We start from the raw sequence: 20,697 nt of genomic DNA, 5'->3' as shown, positions 1-20,697 counted from the left end.
TGCTACTGAGACTTTATAAAGCTCTGGTTAAGCCCCATTTGGAGTACTGTGTCCAGTTTTGGTCCCCACACCTCAGGAAGGGCATACTGGCACTGGAGCGTGTCCAGCAGAGATTCACATGGATGATCCCTGGAATGGTTGGTCTAACATACGAGGAACGGCTGAGGATCCTGGGATTGTATTCAGTGGAGTTTAAAAGATTAAGGGGAGATTTAATAGAAACTTATAAGATAATACATGGCTTGGAAAGGGTGGACGCTAGGAAATTGTTTCTGTTAGGTGAGGAGACTAGGACCCGTGGACACAGCCTTAGAATTAGAGAGGGTCAATTCAGAACAGAAATGCGGAGACATTTCTTCAGCCAGAGAGTGATGGGCCTGTGGAATTCATTGCTGCAGAGTGCAGTGGAGGCCGGGACGCTAAATGTCTTCAAGGTAGAGATTGATAAATTCTTGATGTCACAAGGAATTAAGGGCAACGGGGAGAATGCTGGTAAGTGGTGTTGAAATGCCCATCAGCCATGATTGAATGGCGGAGTGGACCCGATGGGCCGAATGGCTTTACTTCCACTCCTATGTCTTATGGTCTTATGACCTTTTTCAGTGTATACTTGAAATATTAAAACATAGAAAATTTGGGAGTAGTACTGTTTCTTGATGTAATGGTTTGCATTGTTTAAAATACAATTATTGAAACATACAAACACAAATAGCAGAGCATAATCACAAATGTGATTTTTGTAATCATATAGTAAATAGCCCTATACACTGTTATCATTTTAAAAACCAAGATGGAGATTTGCAATATGGTATCATAAAAATTTAAAGGGAGTTAATTTCAATGTCTAGTACTCAAAAATGTAATCTCTTATACAGACCAATGAATGACAAAAAAGGACATTAATCAATTACACTAATATCTAATTAACACAGAATGTAAACAAATTTGGATTGGCAGCTTTGATTAATAATATTTCAGGAAAATCTTCAAAACACAGTTATCAAGCCTTCCCCAACAAAACTTTTGGTGAACTCAGAATTCCTGGCCTATTACAATAAATTCAGTATTCTACAAACCTGTCAAGAGAATACACGTCTTCTGTAGCAGCAATCAAAAAATGCCTAAATCAAAGTAAACCCTTTTTCAGTTACCTTTGCTGAAAAGTTTCTTTCTCAGCCTCTTAAACATTTGTATGGTCTGATACTGTTATACAGAATACAGAACTCCTTTCAAAATCCGTTGCAATGGTAAAAGACATTTTCACGCCATGATTCCAGCATCCATCTGATTTGCTCAATTCCAGCTACAATTCCTCTATTTCAAAGTGTGTACAAAAGTTGTGAGCTGTGCCTGCCTGTCTCAGCTCATTGCTCTTTGGGACATGCTTCATTAATTCTATTGAATGACAGGCAAAGTGTTGGACACTCAGGTGTTTTGGGCCCATCTTTTGGCCAGTTCTTGGTTCCTTTTTGTCATAGTATAATGCCCAAAGCAATGTAATAGTGAGTATCATGGCCAGTAACTGTGTCACTCCAATGGAAATCCCAAGAAACTTCAACACTTGTAATTGCTTTGTGCCACGCAGGAAGTTGTATATTTTCTGTCCACAGCCCTGTTTCAAGAACAAAAGATGTTACATTAAATAACTCTTTTTTAAAAAAGCCTTTCTTTTAAATCTCTTTTCTTCCCCCCACTGAAATATACTCTGAAGTACAACTATATGGTTTGCATCAACATAAAGTGCAGTAAAGTCTACGAGTTTGCACTCAGTGGAAACACGCTCATTTTTTTCAATTTACATATTGGTATGCAAGATGCTAATTACTGCTTGTATATATGCTGCACAAAGAACCTGAATTTGCTTGTAAAATAACAGACTAAGACATTGTTGATGTGTAAATTGTCCAACAATTTATGGCAAGGAAGAGAACCTTAATTTGCAAAGTACAACAAGCAATTGGATAAGATGCAGCAATCCGTAAATTCACCTTGCAAGAGTAGAATCTCACTGTGAGCCTCCCACACATTTCAAGCACTTAAATTAAAAATATATTAAAAATTAACCTCATCACAGAAAGTTAAAGCTGGTACCTAATAGTAATATGACCCTTTCGATGACAAAGTTTTATGTTGCTGAAATGCTCCCTCCTAACCACGTAGAAAAAGAAACATTGAGTCTGCGAGTTCTCATTTGTGTAAGTTGTAAGTTGTTCTTCAGATTTTTAAAAGATAAAACGTACAATTTAATACGTCTCTTACTTTACTTCCTGCATCTATACTCTCTCTCTACCCAACAATTTATCCCTCTCCTTTCTGTACCCGATTTCAATCTAATTCACACTACTGTTTTCTCTGTTGGTCCTCTGTTTTAAACATGGTATTTTCAGCTTCATATTTCCAGCAACTTTCAGTGCAAAAGAAAATGAGCTGAAGGATGGCAGCAGTGGAATATCTGCATATTATCCCAATCCAGGCACTTAGCTCCTGATGTCATTACAGCCTTGGTCCAAAATTGGACAAAAGACATGAATTCAAGGGGTGAGATGAGAGTTACTGTCCTTGTAAAATTGTCATTTGACCAAGTATAGAATAAAGGAGCCCTAGTAGTACTGAAATCAATAGAATCGGAGGGAAACCCCTACACTGGTTGGAGTCAGACCTAGCACAAAGGAAGATGGTTGTGGTTGTTCACTGCTGAAATTCCTCAGGGTAATAACCCAGACCAAACCATCTTCAGCTGCGTCATCAAAGGCCTTCCTCCTGCGTAATGTCAGATGTTGGGGCATTCACTGACTATGCAATGTTCAGCACAATTTGTGACTCCTCATATATTGAAGTCATCCGTGTCCATATGCAATTACTATGTGGACAACATTCAGGCTTGAGGTGATAAGTAGCAAGTAACATTTGTGCCTCATAAATGCCAGGCAATGATTAGCTCAAACAAGAGAGAATCTTGTTTCCCCCTGACATTGAATGTCATTGCTCCCACTATCAACATCTTGGGAGGGGTTACCAGTAACCGATCCAGAATAGACGTCTAAATGTTGTGGTTCTGTTCGCTGAGCTGGGAATTTGTGTTGCAGACGTTTCTTCCCCTACCTAGGTGACATCCTCAGTGCTTGGGAGCCTCCTGTGAAGCACTTCTATGCTGTTTCCTCTGGCATTTATAGTGGTTTGTCTCTGCCACTGCCGGTTGTCAGTTCCAGCTGTCCGCTGCAGTGGCCGGTATATTGGGTCCAGGTCGACGTGTTTCAACAATCGCATCGATCTGGACCCAATATACCGGCCACTGCAGCGGACAGCTGGAACTAACAACCGTAAGCGACAGAGACAAACCACTATAAATGCTGGAGGAAACATCACAGAAGCGCTTCACAGGGGGCTCCCAAGCACTGAGGATGTCACAAAACGTCTGCAACACAAATTCCCAGCTCGGCGAACAGAATCACAACAACGAGCACCCGAGCTACAAATCTTCTCACAAACTTTGGAGACGTTTAAATTCATGAATGTTATGGCTTTTGGTGAGTTGCTGTATTTCCTGCGCACCAGTTGATCTTAAGATCACGTTTTTTGTTGGGCCTCAGCCTTAATTTGTTTGAAGGTCCACTTTTGTTTCATCGCAATTTGGTCATGTTTCCAACACAGGAATACTTTGCACTTGCGACTTTGTAGTTCCCGGATCTCCTGGTCTCTTTCATCAAACCATCCTCTGCAAATTTGGTTGCCCATAGGAATTTATCACCATTCCCTACCTGCTGCATGACATCATACAAGCTTGATCTTCACCAGTGGACCCACTACACATCCAATGCATGTCTAAACTGGGGTCAAGCAAGGCTGTTTCAATCTAGCAATGTGAGACTTCAATATCTTCCCTGCTGCAACACTCCACCCTGTATCTAGAAGCTTCCTGGTGTAGAGCTAATCTACAGGACAAGTGATGGACTGTTCAACCTGTGTCACCTCCAGTCCAAAACCAAGAACACCCCAACCTCTGTCATCAAGTCATAGTCATAACACCTGCAAATTCAAACACTCAGAGGCCAAGCTCCAAATTTGCAGCAATGCATTCACTAAGGCAAATAAAATAATGTATCTAAAGCTACACACATGGAAGGTCCTCTCTGTCAGCCTTCTCTGGGCCATATAATGCTATGGAATTTATCAACAGGTGAGGGTTCCATTCAATTCATATTCATGTGTTATCACGGTTATCACTTCCTGAGGTGTGCGCCTATGACCCTGGCAGTTGTTACAACTCATCAATCCTGAAGTAGTCCCATGCACCTGGTGCAATTGGGGGTTCAGGGCTTTACAATGGTGATATATGGGAAACAAAGGCCACCTATTGCGATCTTGGCTCATGACACCATTGTGTAATCCCTGACTGAGGCTAAGTGCAGATACAATGCTATCCATTCCTCAACAACAGCCATGATGGAATAGAAGATTGCTAGAGGTGCATTTGCACTGCTGGGACAGATCTGGAAAGGCCCTCCAATGGTCCAGACACAGTATGCCACATTATACTGGTGTGCTACCTCTGCATAATTGGTGCTGACAATGAGATGATGATTTAAAAAACTGCTCCCATTCTCCGAGTTCCTCAGTGTCGGAGGAGGAGGACAAGGACAATGAAGTGGAGGAAGTGACATTGTCCAAGTCAGAGATCAATTTATTCATGTACTACAAGCCAACATAACTTAATTCACACCTAATTCCGGTAGAAGACAGCTGGGTGCAGCAGACAATAGCTGACCATTACATTTTTTCATAATTCAGCCTCAGTTGGCTTCACTTTTGTTCCCTTTTGTGTTTTATAGTTTAGGTTAGATTTGATTCCCTACAGTGTGGAAACAGGCCCTTCGGCCCAACAAGTCCACACCGACCCGCCGAAGCACAACCCACCAGATCCATTCCCCTACATTTACCCCTTCACCTAACACTTCGGGCAATTTAGCCTAGCCAATTCACCTAACCTACACATTTTTGGATTGTAGGAGGAAACCGGAGCACCCAGAGGAAACCCACGCAGACACGGGGAGAATGTGCAAACTCCACACAGACAGTCACCTGAGGTGGGAATTGAACCCGGGTCTCTGATGCTGTGAGGCAGCAGTGCTAACCACTGTACCGTTCATAATTTAGCATGGCCAATTCACCTAAATTGCACACCTTTGGACTGTGGGAGGAAACCAGAGCACTCGGAGGAAACCCATGCAGACACGGGGAGAATGTGCAAACTCCACACAGACAGTTGCCCGAGGCGGGAAATGAACCCAGGTCCCTGGCACTTTGAGGCAGCAGTGCTAACCACTGAGCCACTGTGCCGATGTTCCCTGACTGGACAATGACAAGACATAGACCTACAGCAGTCACTGGGGATAGGGTAGCATTGACTTAGGGATAGCACAAAGTGGCTGCCGTGGAGTTGGCATAAGGATGGCAGAGAAGGTTCAGCATTAGGGAGCAAGATCATAAGTAAGGACAATGGTAGCTTTGAGCATAAGATAAACCCAACATAACAGACTGAACAAAGAAGCTAACAAATGAAAATATGGAAGATTCTGTACAAAGTCACAGTGGCAGATATCTATAACAGGCAGTATGATAAGAGATGTTTGAGAATATATGGCCCAAAGTTTGTCAATTAGCAAGAATTGTAACAAATGTATGATCTCACAATAATTAAACTTCTTTAGATAATTGAGTATTGTGAAATTAAGAACTGTAATTTACACCTAACTTTCAGAGATTTGGTTGAATTGCTTGAAAACAAAGGGCTTTAGCGTGTGGAGTGGCACCTCCATCTCATTGGCAAGGGAGACTGAATGACAAATGGGTAAGCAGAGGATCTCTAAGGGACACCAGCTTGAAATCAAGAAATACACAATGGCAGCTTCCCAACTTTAATAAGCGAATCTAATAACAAAATAGCTCAAATGAATTCTTATGTCCAAGGATGGAGGGGGATTAGGAGGAGGACAGAGAAATTTTGTAAAACCATTGGAATTCACAGATGATTCTCGAGCTGGGAAAAAGTGATTAAATTTCAGTCGTATTAGTGGGATTTCAATCAATGTTGTCTTAAGTAAAATAGTTGGAGAAGAAATATTTAAAGTAGGGACAATAAATTTTGTCTCATAAGCAAAATTCTGTTTAAAACACACTCACAGAGAGCATTGGAATAAAAGGAGTTAGAATTGCAGCTAAAAGATGGAGGGACAGTGTTTATTTGACATTCCAAGGTCAGGTGACAAAGAAGGCACTCAACTCATTTGATTGCAAACACTTGTCCTGGTGCACAGTAATGTTTCAAAGATGACATAATTGCAAGGGTTGCTGGTCTGTGGTCAGATCTCTACTGAGTAGCAAGTCATTGTGGAAATGTTGCATGGTAAGACGGGGTAGAAATCAGATGTAAAATACGCTATAGCAGCAGGGAAGGCGATTAATGAGGTGAGTTTGGCAAGTTATGGTGAGAAAATGCACCTGCTGCAAAATCCGCCCAAAAAGTTGATGGAACTTGGATTTAAATTCTTCTGGATAAGATTCAGCCCAGAGTATTTAACGACAAAACTTCAAGCTTGACACTAAGCTCATGGCCTCCAAACCAGCAATGTGATCAGTCCTTACATATGCATCAAAGACATGAATAACACACAGAAATATTCCTCAAATTCCTTGTGAAGTATCACCAGTGATGATTCTGCAACATTCTGCAAATCCAATGGCAGGATTAACACTCTAGTTTCAGTGTCCTCTCTCAGGTCAACATCGTGAGTATTGGGGCATTGGTCACAGTTAGCTGCATTGAGGGTTCTCATTGCGTTAATTTGACATAAGACTTCTTAAACAAATTTTCCACTCTGGGCTTTGTTCTAGAAAAGTGGACAGGGAAAATGCTTCACAAACATCCTTAAAACTCCCATGATAAAAATGCAACATCCCCACTGACTCATGGAGTCTCCAGCCCAAGTCCAGAGAGAGAGTCCCCTACGTTCCCATTAGATCAAGTGTCTCAGACAGCCCAGATGGAAGTCAAGGGCAAACAGCAAACAGAACTTGCAAAAACCCAGGCACCCTAGGAGCTTCAAAAGCCCCTTTAGCAGAGTGTGCAGATCTAGCACAGGATTATTTAATGACCTGAAGATCTACAACATCCAAGTGGAAGAAAATAATCCTTTTTCCCAAGGGACTTCCTATGAAGACGTTTATCTACTTAAACAATAAATTATAATAATGACAGCAACTGAAATGCCACATGAATATTGCCTTCATTACGCCACAGTGTAAATTAAATGCAATGTAGCAGATTACTGTCTGAAATCTGTGCTGCTAAATGTAATGCCAACTTAGATTTCCTATTAAGTACATTTTATGGAATGCATGTCCACAGATTTGAACACCAAAAAAAAAGCACTATAGATTTATAAACATCATAAATCTTGCCAAAAGCACACAGTATCAATGGCATTTTTCTAAATCACCTTATGTTTTTATATTAGTTGGTAGCACTCACTTGTAAGTAGATTGAAGGTTAGTTGTCACCTTCAGTACACAATAAATAGAGCAGAGGCATTTCAGAATCACCTCTGATGGCATGATATCTGAGGTTCCAACATGCTTAGCACTTAAACAGCCTTTCAAACACCTGGATCTATTTCCCAAAGGATTGAATTTCATAATATCTTAGATATAATTTTTTGCTTGACAGACTTCAATTGATGTTACCAGGGTTTGAAAAAAAATGTAATATTCTGTAGGATATAAGTCATTGCCTCAGAATTATTCACAGTAAATTAACTATTTGAAAGCTACTAACTAAATCATTTTGTCTATTTTGCTGTCAGCAACCTGCCACTATCGCATTATTTAACAAATTCTTGTTATTGAACGTAGGTTCATAAATTAGGTCAAGGTTTGGCAAATTGATTCCATGTCAGTTTTCACCCAGTCAAGGAGCAAATTTTATTTCTTTGCCTTTCAGATAAAACTAGAATGGTAAGGTAGTGGAAACACAGAAGGCAATGGCAAACCAAAAATTAAAATATAGTGTGCAAAAAATAATATAAAGAAATATCAAGGCAATATTTTTTCTACTTAATTCACAGATGTGGGCATCTCTAAGTGAACATTAGTGAACCAGATTTTTTTTGCCAATCAACAATGGTGGCATTTTTCTTTTAATTCAACTTTCAAACCTGCCTTAGCGGTATTTGAATACAGAAAACAAACATTAAGCTAGGGTTTTGAATTATTTTGAATTACCACTATTTGAATTATCACAAATATGAATTAAGGGCAAAGATTTATAGTGTAGTTCTTTCTTCAAATCTTTAAACAGCTTTAGTAATATTTTCATAATCTATAAACAAGTTACGCCTAACACCTAAATAGACATCAGCAGTATTTACTGCATTATTAAAGCTTCTCAACAATAGCCTCTGAACAAGATTGTAAATGAATCCCCCAAAGAAAATGGTGCAAGTGCTTTCAACATGGAAGTGATACAGTAAACAAAGTTATCAAAATATGTATTTTATATTAACATAAAACCTCAAATATTGAAAACAAAATTTGGCATAGAAACAGTTATAATACGAGTTTTAATCGTCTATAAATCTAGAATTTATTCTCAGATTCATCTGTCCATGTCAAGTTATTGCTTTAGAAAACAAATGCTGTAAGAACTGTAAAAATGAGCGTACATTTTGACCAAAGTATAAAATAAATCTGCTTACACTACTCCATATAATTAACCGGTACCATTAACAGGTCTTTGAGCTGTTTTTGATTATAATATTGTTGCCTTCAAAAGACACTTTTTGGAAAAAAGTATAATTCCATATTTATTTTAAAATATAACTAGGCAAAAAGACCTCACAAGATGTGAGTACTGTTTTGCCACTGTGTCTTTATGATGCTGCCGTGGGAACTTTCACATGTACATTATGAACACTAACTAAAGCTTGATGTAAACAAAATGAGAGAATGAAAAAGGAAAAGTAAAAGCTTAGTTCATTATTTCCTGGCAGAAATCGCTTCGACATAAACTGTGAAATGCCTAAGAGACCTCCTTTGGCAAATAGCATTTATTTGTTGACAAGTTGTGAATGATTTACTTCTTTCCAAGTAACAAAAAGCTTCATTGAAATACATTCCAGTCATGATCATATTACTGCAAATTGAATTAAATGCTATTTGACCTGAGCCAGGGTTTTAGCTCTTCACGCTGCTAGCAGTAACACCTGAAGGCCACAATTTTATTGCAAAAGCAAAGATTAGCAACAAGAGAAAGAAAACCAGTGCTGAGAGAAATAAATTGGGAAGTAGTGAATAAGTAACATTAGGCTTTGCTTTTAAAGTATGATCATTGTAAAACCTCAGAAAGGTTTAAATCAAACTAAGAAAATAAGAGCAGAAGAACAGAAAAGGATTCAATAGGGAGGGATAACGAAGGGAGGAAGGGATAATGGAGAGAGGGAGGGCCCAGAGGCATAATGTTGCCTTTACTGCCCGGGTAGTAGTCTAAAAGGAGGGGATCATGCATATATTATGGAATGTTACTGGTTTCATTGTTTTTGATCATTCCTGATCATTTTGCACAGTTTCTTTTATCCAACCATATAAACTGAGCTTTCAGAGTTAAAGACACTATGCTGTGTACTGAAATAAATCAATATTAAGACAAGTACATTTCCAGTCTATTATTGAAGATTTTGTCAGTAGGTCAAGCAGCATACAGAGAGAAAGAGAGAGAGCAAGTGCTATTTAATGGAGGCATCACTAACTGCAGAGATGACAAGAGCCCTGACTTTCCTGGTTTTAGGAAGGCCTCTCATATTAGGTGTCACTCAGGCACTTTACTAAACAGTGGTGAGTCTTCCCCTGAGATCAAAGACCCTGTGCATAGAATCCCACTGTCTAACAGATGCCTGCTGAAATGTACCAGTTCCACGAGAAGGGATACCATTGGCAGATAATGGTTACTGCCATTAGAACACCTTTCCAATATTAGCACAAAGGAGATTGTTGGATGGGTTAAATGGGGAGAAGGTGCTGGAAGCAAGGGCAGCAGATTGCTAAGCAGTCCACCCCTTCCTGATGGTGGTTAGAAGCCATAAGGTCCCCTTTCTCTCCTTACAATCCTGTACATTCTTTGATATCCAGGGTTCACAGAACTAGATGACCCTACTCTGTCTTCATTGGAATATGCTGGCCCTGTACTCTTCCTATTCCATTCTTGAATGTTCCCTGTTCTGACGTTGATTTACCCAAAACTATTGGCTCCCAATCCACTTTGGCTCTATCGTACCAGCTCTTATTTTAATGAAAAAGTTTAGAACTTTGAATTCAGATCCATCCTTTTTCATAAATGTAGTTATGATCGCTGTCTGAAAAATGTTCTCCCATCGATATTTCAACTACTTGCCTGGCTTCCTGACCTAAAATTATGACCAGGACTGTCCCCTCTCTCATAGGGCCTTCTACAGACTGGCTTTAAAAGCTGCTCCAGATATACTTTAAGAATTCTGATCCCTTTAAATATTCCTCAATAACTTTCCTATTAATATTCCTTTTAATAAATGTCTTCTGAAAATTTAATTACAGCAAACCCACTGGTTCTACCAGTTGCAGAACAATAGACTTGTTAATCACTTACTCAACAGGACTAATGACGTGACTTGGCAATGCAAGATCTATGTCCTGTCATTGCTCTGGGATGCTTCCATTGAAAGAGCAGTGGCTACCTTGAAGATGCAGGTCCAGCAGAACACAAAGTGTGTTTGGACAATGTATGTTTGGACCTGCAATCCACCACTATAGCCACGGATACAGGTGCATCAATAGCAAGGCAAGAAGGAGAAAAGAAACCTTAGCCTCCCTCCCATTACTCCTTTTCCTGGACACCAACAAGCAAGAGATGCACCAGCCAGGGACCCCAGATGGCCTTTCCATCTCCCCTCTCCCATTGACTCCATCACCTCCAGTAGATTACGCAGAAGAGAGTGCACTTGTGTAGGAGACACTTAGCAGGCTAAGAACCTCTAAGCTAAGAAGCCATTTCCAAAGTCATTGCAATTAACAAGACATGGGATCAGTACACTGCCTCCACTTCAGTGGCAGATGTCAGAGGAGTGCAGAGTGATAGGCAAAGAAGAGATTTTGGAGGCACAAGAGTGACATGGCTATTTATTCAATATCTATAGTTTGGACTCCTTTAAATATACATTTATTTGCAGATAGGTATTCTGTGGTTTCATTATGTCACAAGGTGATGGCATGGCTGGATGAATGGTCCTCCAGCTACAAATTATTTATTATTTCACATCATCTGCAATATGAGTGCCTAATGTTGTTCTCATTACCTAGAGAAGGTTAGATTTACCTGGGGGCTCTGCAACTAAAACTCACAAGACTGATTACAGGCATAGTGATACTGTTGAATGAGGTGAGATGAAGGAGATTGGGCCTGTATTTGTACTTTGCAGGAAAGAAGAGACTATATGAGACATAAAAATCTGACAAAGTTCTGCAGGGTGGAGGCAGGGAAGATTCTTTCCTTAACTCAGTCTCCATAGCCAGATAACATACTCTCAGGGTAAGAGGTAGGCAATACATAAGCAAGATATAAAGGACTTCATTCTCTCAGATAGTTGGGTGTGTTTGGAATTGTGCCATCCATTGGATAATGGTGGTGTCATCTCCGAATATGCACATCTAATATAACGTAAGATTTCCAAAAGAGAAAAACCACCAGAGCAACAGGGATACCAAGGGAGTAATGTGATTGGTTACAATAATCATGAAGACAGACAGCTGTGCAGAACACTATATGGTCTGATTGACTAAATTAAATTGAATCAAATTGAATTAGCTTTATTGTCACAGTGAACGAATACAGCGAAAAGTTTACAAGTTGTCATTTACAGCACCATCTTAGGTACAAGATACCTAGGTACAGATACTTAAGCATTTGGATTAACTTCAAAAAATAGGGATCGAAAAGATTTACAAGGATATTTCTAGGGTTGAAGAGTTTGAGCTATAGACAGAGGCTAAATAGGCTGGGGATATTTTCCCTGGAGCATTGGAGGCTGAGGGGTGACTTTAAAGAGTTTCATAAAATCATGAGGGGCATGGCTAGAGTAAACAGACAAAGTCTTTTCCTCAGGGTGGGGAAGTCCAAAACTAGAGGCTATGGGTTCAGGGTGAGAGGGGAACTATTTAAAAGGGACCTAAGGGGCAGCTTTTTCATGCTGAGGGTGGAGCATATATGGAATGAGCTGCCAGAGGAAGTGATTAGATTACTTATAGTATGGAAACAGGCCCTTCGGCTCAACGAGTCCACACTGGCCCTCCGAAGAGCAACCCACCCAGACCCATTCCCCTATATTTACCCCTTCACCTAACACTATGGGCAATTTTAGCATGGCCAATTCACCTAACCTGCACATCTTTAGATGGGGCTGGTACGGTTACAGCATTTAAAGGCATCTGGATGGGTATATAAATAGGAAAGATTGAGGGGAATATGGGCCAAATGCTGGTAAATGGGACTAAATTTATTTGGGATACCTGGTGGAGTTAGTGAGTTGGACCAAAGAGTTTGTTTCCACGGTGTCCATCTCTATGACTACATAATAAAATTCCTAGCATAAGGAAAAAAAAGAAAAAAAAGTATACAATTTACAATGCATCCACCCTGGCACCCTGTGGTGGCACCCAGCCTCCAGAACACACTGGGCCAATTTTACAGACCACACCTGGCTTTGAAACTCAAGGCCACACCTCCAGTCTGCAAGGGAACCTCAGATCCTTGCAATGGCCTCCAGTCCCTTGCTTCCAGTCCACAAGGGGCCTTGTCTACCTGTGACCAGGACTCACCTTCCTGTGACACGCTTGCCTCCATTCTCAGCTGTTTCCAACAGAGTAATTTTTAAAAACTTTTAAAGTTTTTAGAAGTTTAAAAAACACAAAAGGAAAGGAAGAGAAGAAGAGAAGAGAAGGGAAGAGAGAAGGAGAAGAGAAGGGAAGAGAGAAGAAAAGAGAAGAGAAGGGAGAACAGAAAGAGAAAAGAAGGGAGGAAGGTGAGAAGAAGGGGAGGAAGGTGAGAAGAAGGGGAGGAAGGAGAGGAAGGAGGAAATGTCCTTATGTTGGCCTGATAAAGTTTTCAAGAAACATAATCCACATCTGGAGCATGAGCGATGGTGGCCCACATCATGCAGTATTGGATCTCTCTCCACTGTCAATATGAGGACTCCTCCCTACTGTCATCAGCCAGGCCTATTGGGAGTGGCTCTCATCTACCAGCACCCAGTCCTATAATCAAGAGACACATTAATAACTTAAGCCATCTGAGTGTGCTCCAGGATGCAGAAATTGTGAAAGCTTCCCAGATATTATGCACAAACCTGGAGAATTAGGCTGGTTTAGTCACATTTTAGTTGCACATTCATGGAATGGAATCCCTTTCTGATGGCAACAGCAGCTGGCACTCTAATGACAATCTACAATATTCTTGACACATGGAAACTGGCTGTTAAAACAAATCCCACTGGCCTGGCTCCCTGCCTCTCTGCAGACAGGGGAACACTCACAAATTCACGGCTTCGTCAGAAGACAGCATTAGTGACCTCCCAAGAACAGTTGACTGTGGCTGATCAGAAGGTACCTCAGAAGTCCTTAGTGGAGCCCTGGAATGAACCATTGGCAGAAAAGCTCAGGACCACAGTGACCGTCAGAGCAGCCTGCAAGTGATTACCTCCCAGTCCTTTCAGTTGCAGGTCCTCTTCCAAAGTAAGTTTCCATAGGAGTTTAAAAATGTGTTGCTGGAAAAGCGCAGCAGGTCAGGCAGCATCAAAGGAGCAGGATGCTGCCTGACCTGCTGCACTTTTCCAGCAATGCATTTTTAAGCTCTGATCTCCAGCATCTGCAGTCCTCACTTTCTCCAAGTTTCCATAGGACCCAACCTCCAGCCCACTCAGACTTGCCTCCTGCATTGACATTCAGACAAGTGAAGGCAGGTGCAGTGCAGCACTCCGTTACCTTCTGTCATGAGGTAATGCTGGTCATTGCCATTGCACCCAGGTGTCTGGATTTTACCCTTCCACAGGCTGTGGCTGCTGGTGATGTTCCTCTATCCTTCAGCACTAGAACCTCCTTAACTATATGATGGCCAGAAGTCGGGGAGGTTTGTTCCAAGCCACAGCAATCTCATCTTCCAATGATTTGCCAGTGATCCATCTTGGCAGCATTTTATAATCTTCTCTCCAATCCTCTCCATTAACCTCTGCAGAACTGTGAACCTGGCTTATGTCTTGCCCTGATCTCTGCCTTACTCCACCATGGTGACCTTTTCAGAGCAAGACATTCATGTGAAGTGTGAGATTGCCCATGTCAGGGGTAATTGAAACACATTTGTGCACTTTCCTGAAATCCGTAATGAGCTTCCTTCAGTAAGTTCAAACACCTATCATTCCAGCCTTGCCCTGGCATCACAAACCTGGCACTGACCCAACCTCTGCCATGAGAAAACTGGAGGTCTTAGTCTTGTAAAAGGTTAGCCTCCATCATCTTGGCTCCTTACGGTTTGCAGCTCTGTCTCTATATTCCATCTATATCTTGGACATCACAAGATGCCCATTAGCCCACAATGTACAGCAGTTCCGTGCCTTTGTGAGATCCCACTAAAAGCAACCATTCTCCCTAACGTTAACTTTTAAAGCTCTGAATGCACTTTGTTTTTGTCTGCTGACACTGAATCACTTTTCATTTGAGTTTATTTTAGGAAAGACAGATGGATGCCTTACAAATCAGGCAGCACCAAAGGTGTAGTGTGCCATCTGCCAGTATCCGCAGGCAAATTCCTTGTTTTGGCAAAGGGAGATTGACATTAACAAAAAAAGACTTATGTTGCAAGCATGAAATGTAAAGGCTTCACTAATCATGTTGCTAAGAATGGCTATCCAGAAATATTCAACTTAGTATCATCCTGTGCAATGGTGTATGAAAGAAAACTCATCAACGTGATCAATAGATGGCAATGTCTAATTGTCTGCATCTACTGAAATATCACGAAAGCTATCTAAGGTGCTGGCATGACTACCTGACAAAGATCTTAAGGAATCCATCTTAATCAGCTTTCTATCAGCAAGTAGTCCGATGCAGAGCCATCTGTCACACATACAACTGGATATAAAATGAAGCAAATGTCTGGAACAACCAATGACCATATGAATTTGCTGTAGCCTCAAAACATGCTTTTGCCTTCTTCCAGAAATTGTGGTAGCCTACTTGGATGATGCATTAGAGTGGTAAAAGGGGCTGTGATACACACCTCATGCAGCAGTACAATTTTAGCAGCCATCAAATGAAAGGGATGCTGGGTTGATCCATAACTTGCCCACAGAAATATGTTCATGGATTGTATAGTTATGTACCATTCTTTGCTTTTTCCCTTTTTCAATGGGTTGGAGTGACCAAGGATCTTTTCCAGAACTGTGAGTAGGTCCCCAGAACCACTATCTTGATTTCACAACACCACATTTAGCTTCCAACTACATATAATTTTCCAATTCCAGCACCTATCCAAATTTGCATTTGGAACTAAGTGTAATTGTGATACTGAGCTTACCATTAAGAGATTATGTAGAAAGTGCATACCACTTGAATTGAGAAACACACCTATGTAAAACCATTTACCACATTGCTTAGCCAGAAATTATAGTCTATTTAATAACTACTGCAAGAAGTTAGTCCACTTACCTCTTGATAAATCTCAATATGTTGCCCACTGTGGACTTGTTTAGAGCACGTAGGAAATTCTCTAATGCAGCAGGAGTCAGGAGGCCACTCCATTTCTGTCATTTCCAACCAATCTGAAAAGTATGCCACTCCGCAACACTTGAACTGGGAAAAGTAAAATTGGTAGCACTCTAAGCTTCTTGAAATGTTTCTATTAAGCTTGATACTCAATGATTTTTTACTGAAATAAAATGTTATACATTTTGTTCCATCTCAAACAAACCTCTCAATTGTAATAAAGTTTGTAATCAAAGAACAGCAGGGAATTTCTGACACAACGTATTCTTAAATCATAATAAATGATCTGATTATCCATTTGGTGGGTGCAAATTTGCATTCCCCAGTACTGCAAATGAAACATTAATTACACTTCAAAAGTGGTTCATTGTGGAAGCAGATTGGTTGTAGCAAAGAGAAGTTTCAGCAGATTTATTATGTCCGTCTTGGCAAAGCAACTAGGCTAGTCCCATTCTCTAGTTAATACCCCGTTTCAGTGGAACCTTTTTCTCTCCAGATAATTATCCTGCAATGGGGAACAATTTCCCACTATCGACTTTACCCATATCTCTCAATTTTTGAAAACTTCTATAAAATCTCCTTGCATCCTTTTCTCCTCTTATGTTGAGCAGCTCCACCTTCCTTAATCTATCCATGAATAATTCTCATTATTCTTTTCTGCACTCTTTAATACCTTCACATTATTATTAAAAAGTGTAATGGCCAGACCAGTTCTTTACAAATGTTAACAATTAGATTACTTACAGTGTGGAAACAGGCCCTTCGGCCCAACAAGTCCACACAGACCCGCCGAAGCGCAACCCACACATACCCCTACATTTACCTCTTACCTAACACTACGGGCAATTTAGCATGGCCAATTCACCTGACCCGCACATCTTTGGACTGTGGGAGGAAACCGGAGCACCCGGAGGAAACCCACGCAGACACGGGGAGAACGTGCAAACTCCACACAGTCAGTCGCCTGAGGCGGGAATTGAACCCAGGTCTCAGGCGCTGTGAGGCAGCAGTGCTAACCACTGTGCCACCGTGCCACCCACAAATCAATGCCTTCATACTCTTCTGTCTATTTACATTTACAAGATCTCACATGCCTTGTAGTGCATTCTCAATCTGGTCTGCACATTCAAAGATTTGTGCACACATATCTCCTCGTCCTTCTGTTTCAACCAGTCTATGTCCCCTTTCTACCAATTCTACCAATCTCCTTCTCATGGTTCATAATATTTCAAAGATTTGGGTCAACTGCAAATTTTGAAATGTGCACTGCAATCCCAAGACTAGGTCATTAATATAGATGGAGCAAGATAATGGTCTGAAACCCAACTCGTGTGAAATTCCCTGTATACTTTCCTCCAATCCATAAAAGAAAGTTTACAACTACTATTTCCTAAATCATTCAACAGACTTTGATTCTGGGTTGCCAATGTCCTTTTCTTTCCATAGGCTTTAACTTTGCTGACAAACTTGTTTTATTGCACGTTATTAAACACATTTTGGAAGTCTACGTACAACAGTTATTCCGTCCTAACCTCTTCAAAAGGCTCATTGCTCACCCAATTTTCTTTTGTTCAGCTCCTTAGTTCACTTTTAAAATTAAAGGAGCTATGTAAGTTCAGTTTGTTGCTATAACACTGTAGCCTCTGACACAAATTCACAATTAGTAAACCCCAATGTAAATATTTTATGGCAAATTTGATGTGAAAATGATAGCAAGAAGCCTTTCATTCAAAACCACAGGGCATGTATATCTGATTTTGTTTTCTCTCATCAGGTTAATCAAATTCTAAACTCACACTTTAATGTTTGCATTCTCATTTTCAAATCTCTTCACTGTTTCATCCCTCTCGATCTCTCCAATCTTTTCCAGGCCCAAACCCATGTGATAATTTGAACTCCTCAAAGACATCTTCTGGTATCTTAACCCCTTTAACTGCATGTGCTTCATCCTTGGTGATCATACCATCAGCTGCCAAGGTTCTAAGCTCTGAAATTGTTTCCCAGAAGGTATTTCACCTCTTAATGTTTCTTGTATTTTTTTTTAAATGCTTCTTAAAACCATTTGCCCTAATATCTCCTGCTGCGGCTCACTGTCAAACTTTTGAACAGTCTATTCTATTGAAGGTGTTATTGTTGAGGTTGAAAACAAGTGAATAGTTTTTAGTCTCTCCTTTTTCAACTTAACTCTTCCGTAAATAATACAAAATGCAATTAGCACTTTGGAAGAATGTAATAACAATGCTTTCAACTTTTTAAAAACCATCATATACCTGTAAAATATCAGCTGTATTCCAATTAATTATTCATTCATAAATTGAACATAAAAAGAATGTAAAATAATTCACAAAAACACTTTTCATAAAAGGATAAAATTTCTAAAGTCCGCATTTAGATTCTATTATCATAAAAATAATTCTCACTTTCTTTTCTGCTCAGTGCTCTTCCAAATTGACAGTAATGGGTCTGCCATTAGCAAGCAGCACAATCCAGACAGAAAATGTAGTTTACAAAGCATATAAACACATGTATCATTAAAGAATATCGCATCCCACCACACAAGCAAACTTAACAGTAATACTAATAGACTAATGTCAAATTGTAAAATCTACCTCCTTCTGAAAGAAATTCCAGGCATGAGTTAACCACTGGTACCTGGCCATACCATAATGAGACATTCTAGCCTTCAGCTCAAGCACATCAGACCTTTGAATGGAGATCTGAAATAAAGAATGACCTCTTAGTGACATCATTATAATTAAACTGTGACTTTTAGGATTAGTACGGCAAAGTGTAAAATATCAACCACATAGCACATACCAACATCTTTATAAAAAGTTCAATGATGTCGGCTCCAGATTATTCTGATACATATAAACCAGAACATGTGTGTTGCAGGCACTAGGTTTAAGAGCACACATTTATTAGTCTAGACACAATAGCATGCATTGTCTTTGTAAATTCTCATTCCTTTGTTTGCCTGCCATTCTTTTCACGTAGAGGGCACACTACCATGACCTGTTTGAACTATCCTCTTCCAGGACACTTAGTTCCCTCCTATTCACTATGAAGTATGACTTGAAACTGCCCCTCTCAGAAGGGCAGTCATTGATTCAATACAACAAAACTCACGCCAGACATGAATTGTCTGCTTTCCCCAGAATTCCATGGACTATTCTCCTGACCATTAATGACAAATCATCAGGGCTGAATTGGTAGGACAGCCCAAACAGACCAGACTATAGTATCAAAGTACCCTGATTGGTCGACCCATAAGCCCCAAAATACTTGCAATTGACCTGCAAAGTTAATTGTGGCCCAATCTTTGTACCGCATGGATACAATCCTCAGACTGGTAGAATCAAATGCCTGAATGACCATGGCCAGTATCCTGAGCTGGAATAGGATGAGCGCCTGACTAACTGGTAGTACCGGTGACTGACCACTGCCTTCTTCATTCCACTAAGTACTGCTTCCTTTTGATTTTCACAAATCACTATTTTCTTCAAGGACATGCAGTCCCTTTACTGCATAAACTGCTGACATGTGCTTCGGGTCTGATGTTGACATATTATAGTTCCATTCAATGAGATGTTCACCCCTATCTGACCAATGGGTTGAATGTTCAGTGTTTTCAACCATCACAAGCTGCCTACCTCCTCCACTGCACTGAAAAGTAATGGAAGTCAGAGATCAGTAGTCTGTAACTGAGCACTGAAGACACTGCTTTCTTTGTGTGCTATGTGACCTTCACAGAGGTTGTCAGCCTGTATGAAGTCAGGAAGAAATAAAGCTGATAGTAGCTAGGAGAAGGTGGTATATGTGTTGACAACAAGAGATGTGGGCTAAGAAAACAGTGTGAAATAGACAGGGGATCACAGCCTTCAAGTTAGTGCAAAGTGAGTGAATGCTAAGAAATCAAGTTAAGAACCATTAGATGAGTGTATGGATATCAAATGCATAGATGGATTTATCTTTCTGCATAGAAAATTAAACGTCAGAACCATGCAAGTCAAAGGTGACCCTGAGCTCCAAAGTAAAATACTGAAGAGCTGAGGGGTGTGTGAGGTGGACTGAAAGCAAGCACAGTGATGAGGCAAGGCTGGTAGTTGGCTGATTTTTGTGCATGCAAGACAATGGAGGATGGTGAACATGTTGAATGCAAAGGCATCTGAAGAGGAAGTTGCAAGATGACTAGGACAATAACTCAAAAAAAAGCTGCAACCACCAGGAACCCACTCTGAATTGTTTGTTAGGAATTTGCACCTTTCAGTTTCTCAATGGAAGATAGTAACGTTCTAAGTGGGAGGAAAACAAGGTGAATGGGAATTTTAATTAGATGGAAACACATGGAAGTAAGGGAGTCATCACTCCAGGGAAAGATTCTGAAGTTACCATTTAAGCCTCAAGGGGAAAACTTTTCTTAACAACAAAAATCTGAATCTTTTCATTCTTGACAAACTTTAACATCTTTCTTGTCATTACCCTTGCTACATCAAGAAGGGAATAAGTTCCACCCAAATTAAAGACTGAACTGGCAGTATATATATTTAAGGCCACAATTCTCCATATAGGAAATATTCATTTCCTGTGTGTCATCACAGGAAGGTATTGGAGAAAAATGAATTGACCGTTGAATTACTTCTGGAGGTCTAGAGTGTCCCAACCTCTTGTGATCTACAATAGTCTGGTAGGGACATGAGAATAGGCTGATTGCCAATCTCCAAGTTCATGTGATAAGGAGACTATAACTGAAAAGGAAAATAAAACCTAATTTTGAGTTGCCCATCAAGAGCCTGGGGTGATTTGCTTCTGATTTGCCAATTTCAGTTTGGCATCTGCTCAATAACTCCACCAGATGGCATA

The 20,697-nt window shown here is 40.3% G+C and overlaps 1 protein-coding gene across 3 annotated transcripts in view; it reads right to left on the bottom strand.

Annotated features, from left to right (window-relative positions):
* Nucleotides 1-953: 953 nt before the first annotated feature.
* tspan12 (tetraspanin 12) overlaps nt 954-20,697 on the bottom strand; it is a 48,654-nt gene continuing 28,910 nt past the window's right edge. For all 3 annotated transcript variants that reach the window (XM_060839332.1, XM_060839333.1, XM_060839334.1), the window contains 3 exons: nt 18,444-18,551; nt 15,778-15,921; nt 954-1,612 (listed from right to left, as the gene is read on the bottom strand). In XM_060839332.1, coding sequence (XP_060695315.1) covers nt 1,304-1,612; nt 15,778-15,921; nt 18,444-18,551 — 561 coding nt within the window. In that variant the 3' untranslated portion in view covers nt 954-1,303. The remainder of the gene's footprint in view (nt 1,613-15,777; nt 15,922-18,443; nt 18,552-20,697) is intronic.

This window comes from Hemiscyllium ocellatum, chromosome 19 (genome assembly GCF_020745735.1).
Source record: "Hemiscyllium ocellatum isolate sHemOce1 chromosome 19, sHemOce1.pat.X.cur, whole genome shotgun sequence".
Lineage (NCBI taxonomy): Eukaryota > Metazoa > Chordata > Chondrichthyes > Orectolobiformes > Hemiscylliidae > Hemiscyllium > Hemiscyllium ocellatum.
This window is presented reverse-complemented; position numbering and strand designations above follow the sequence as displayed.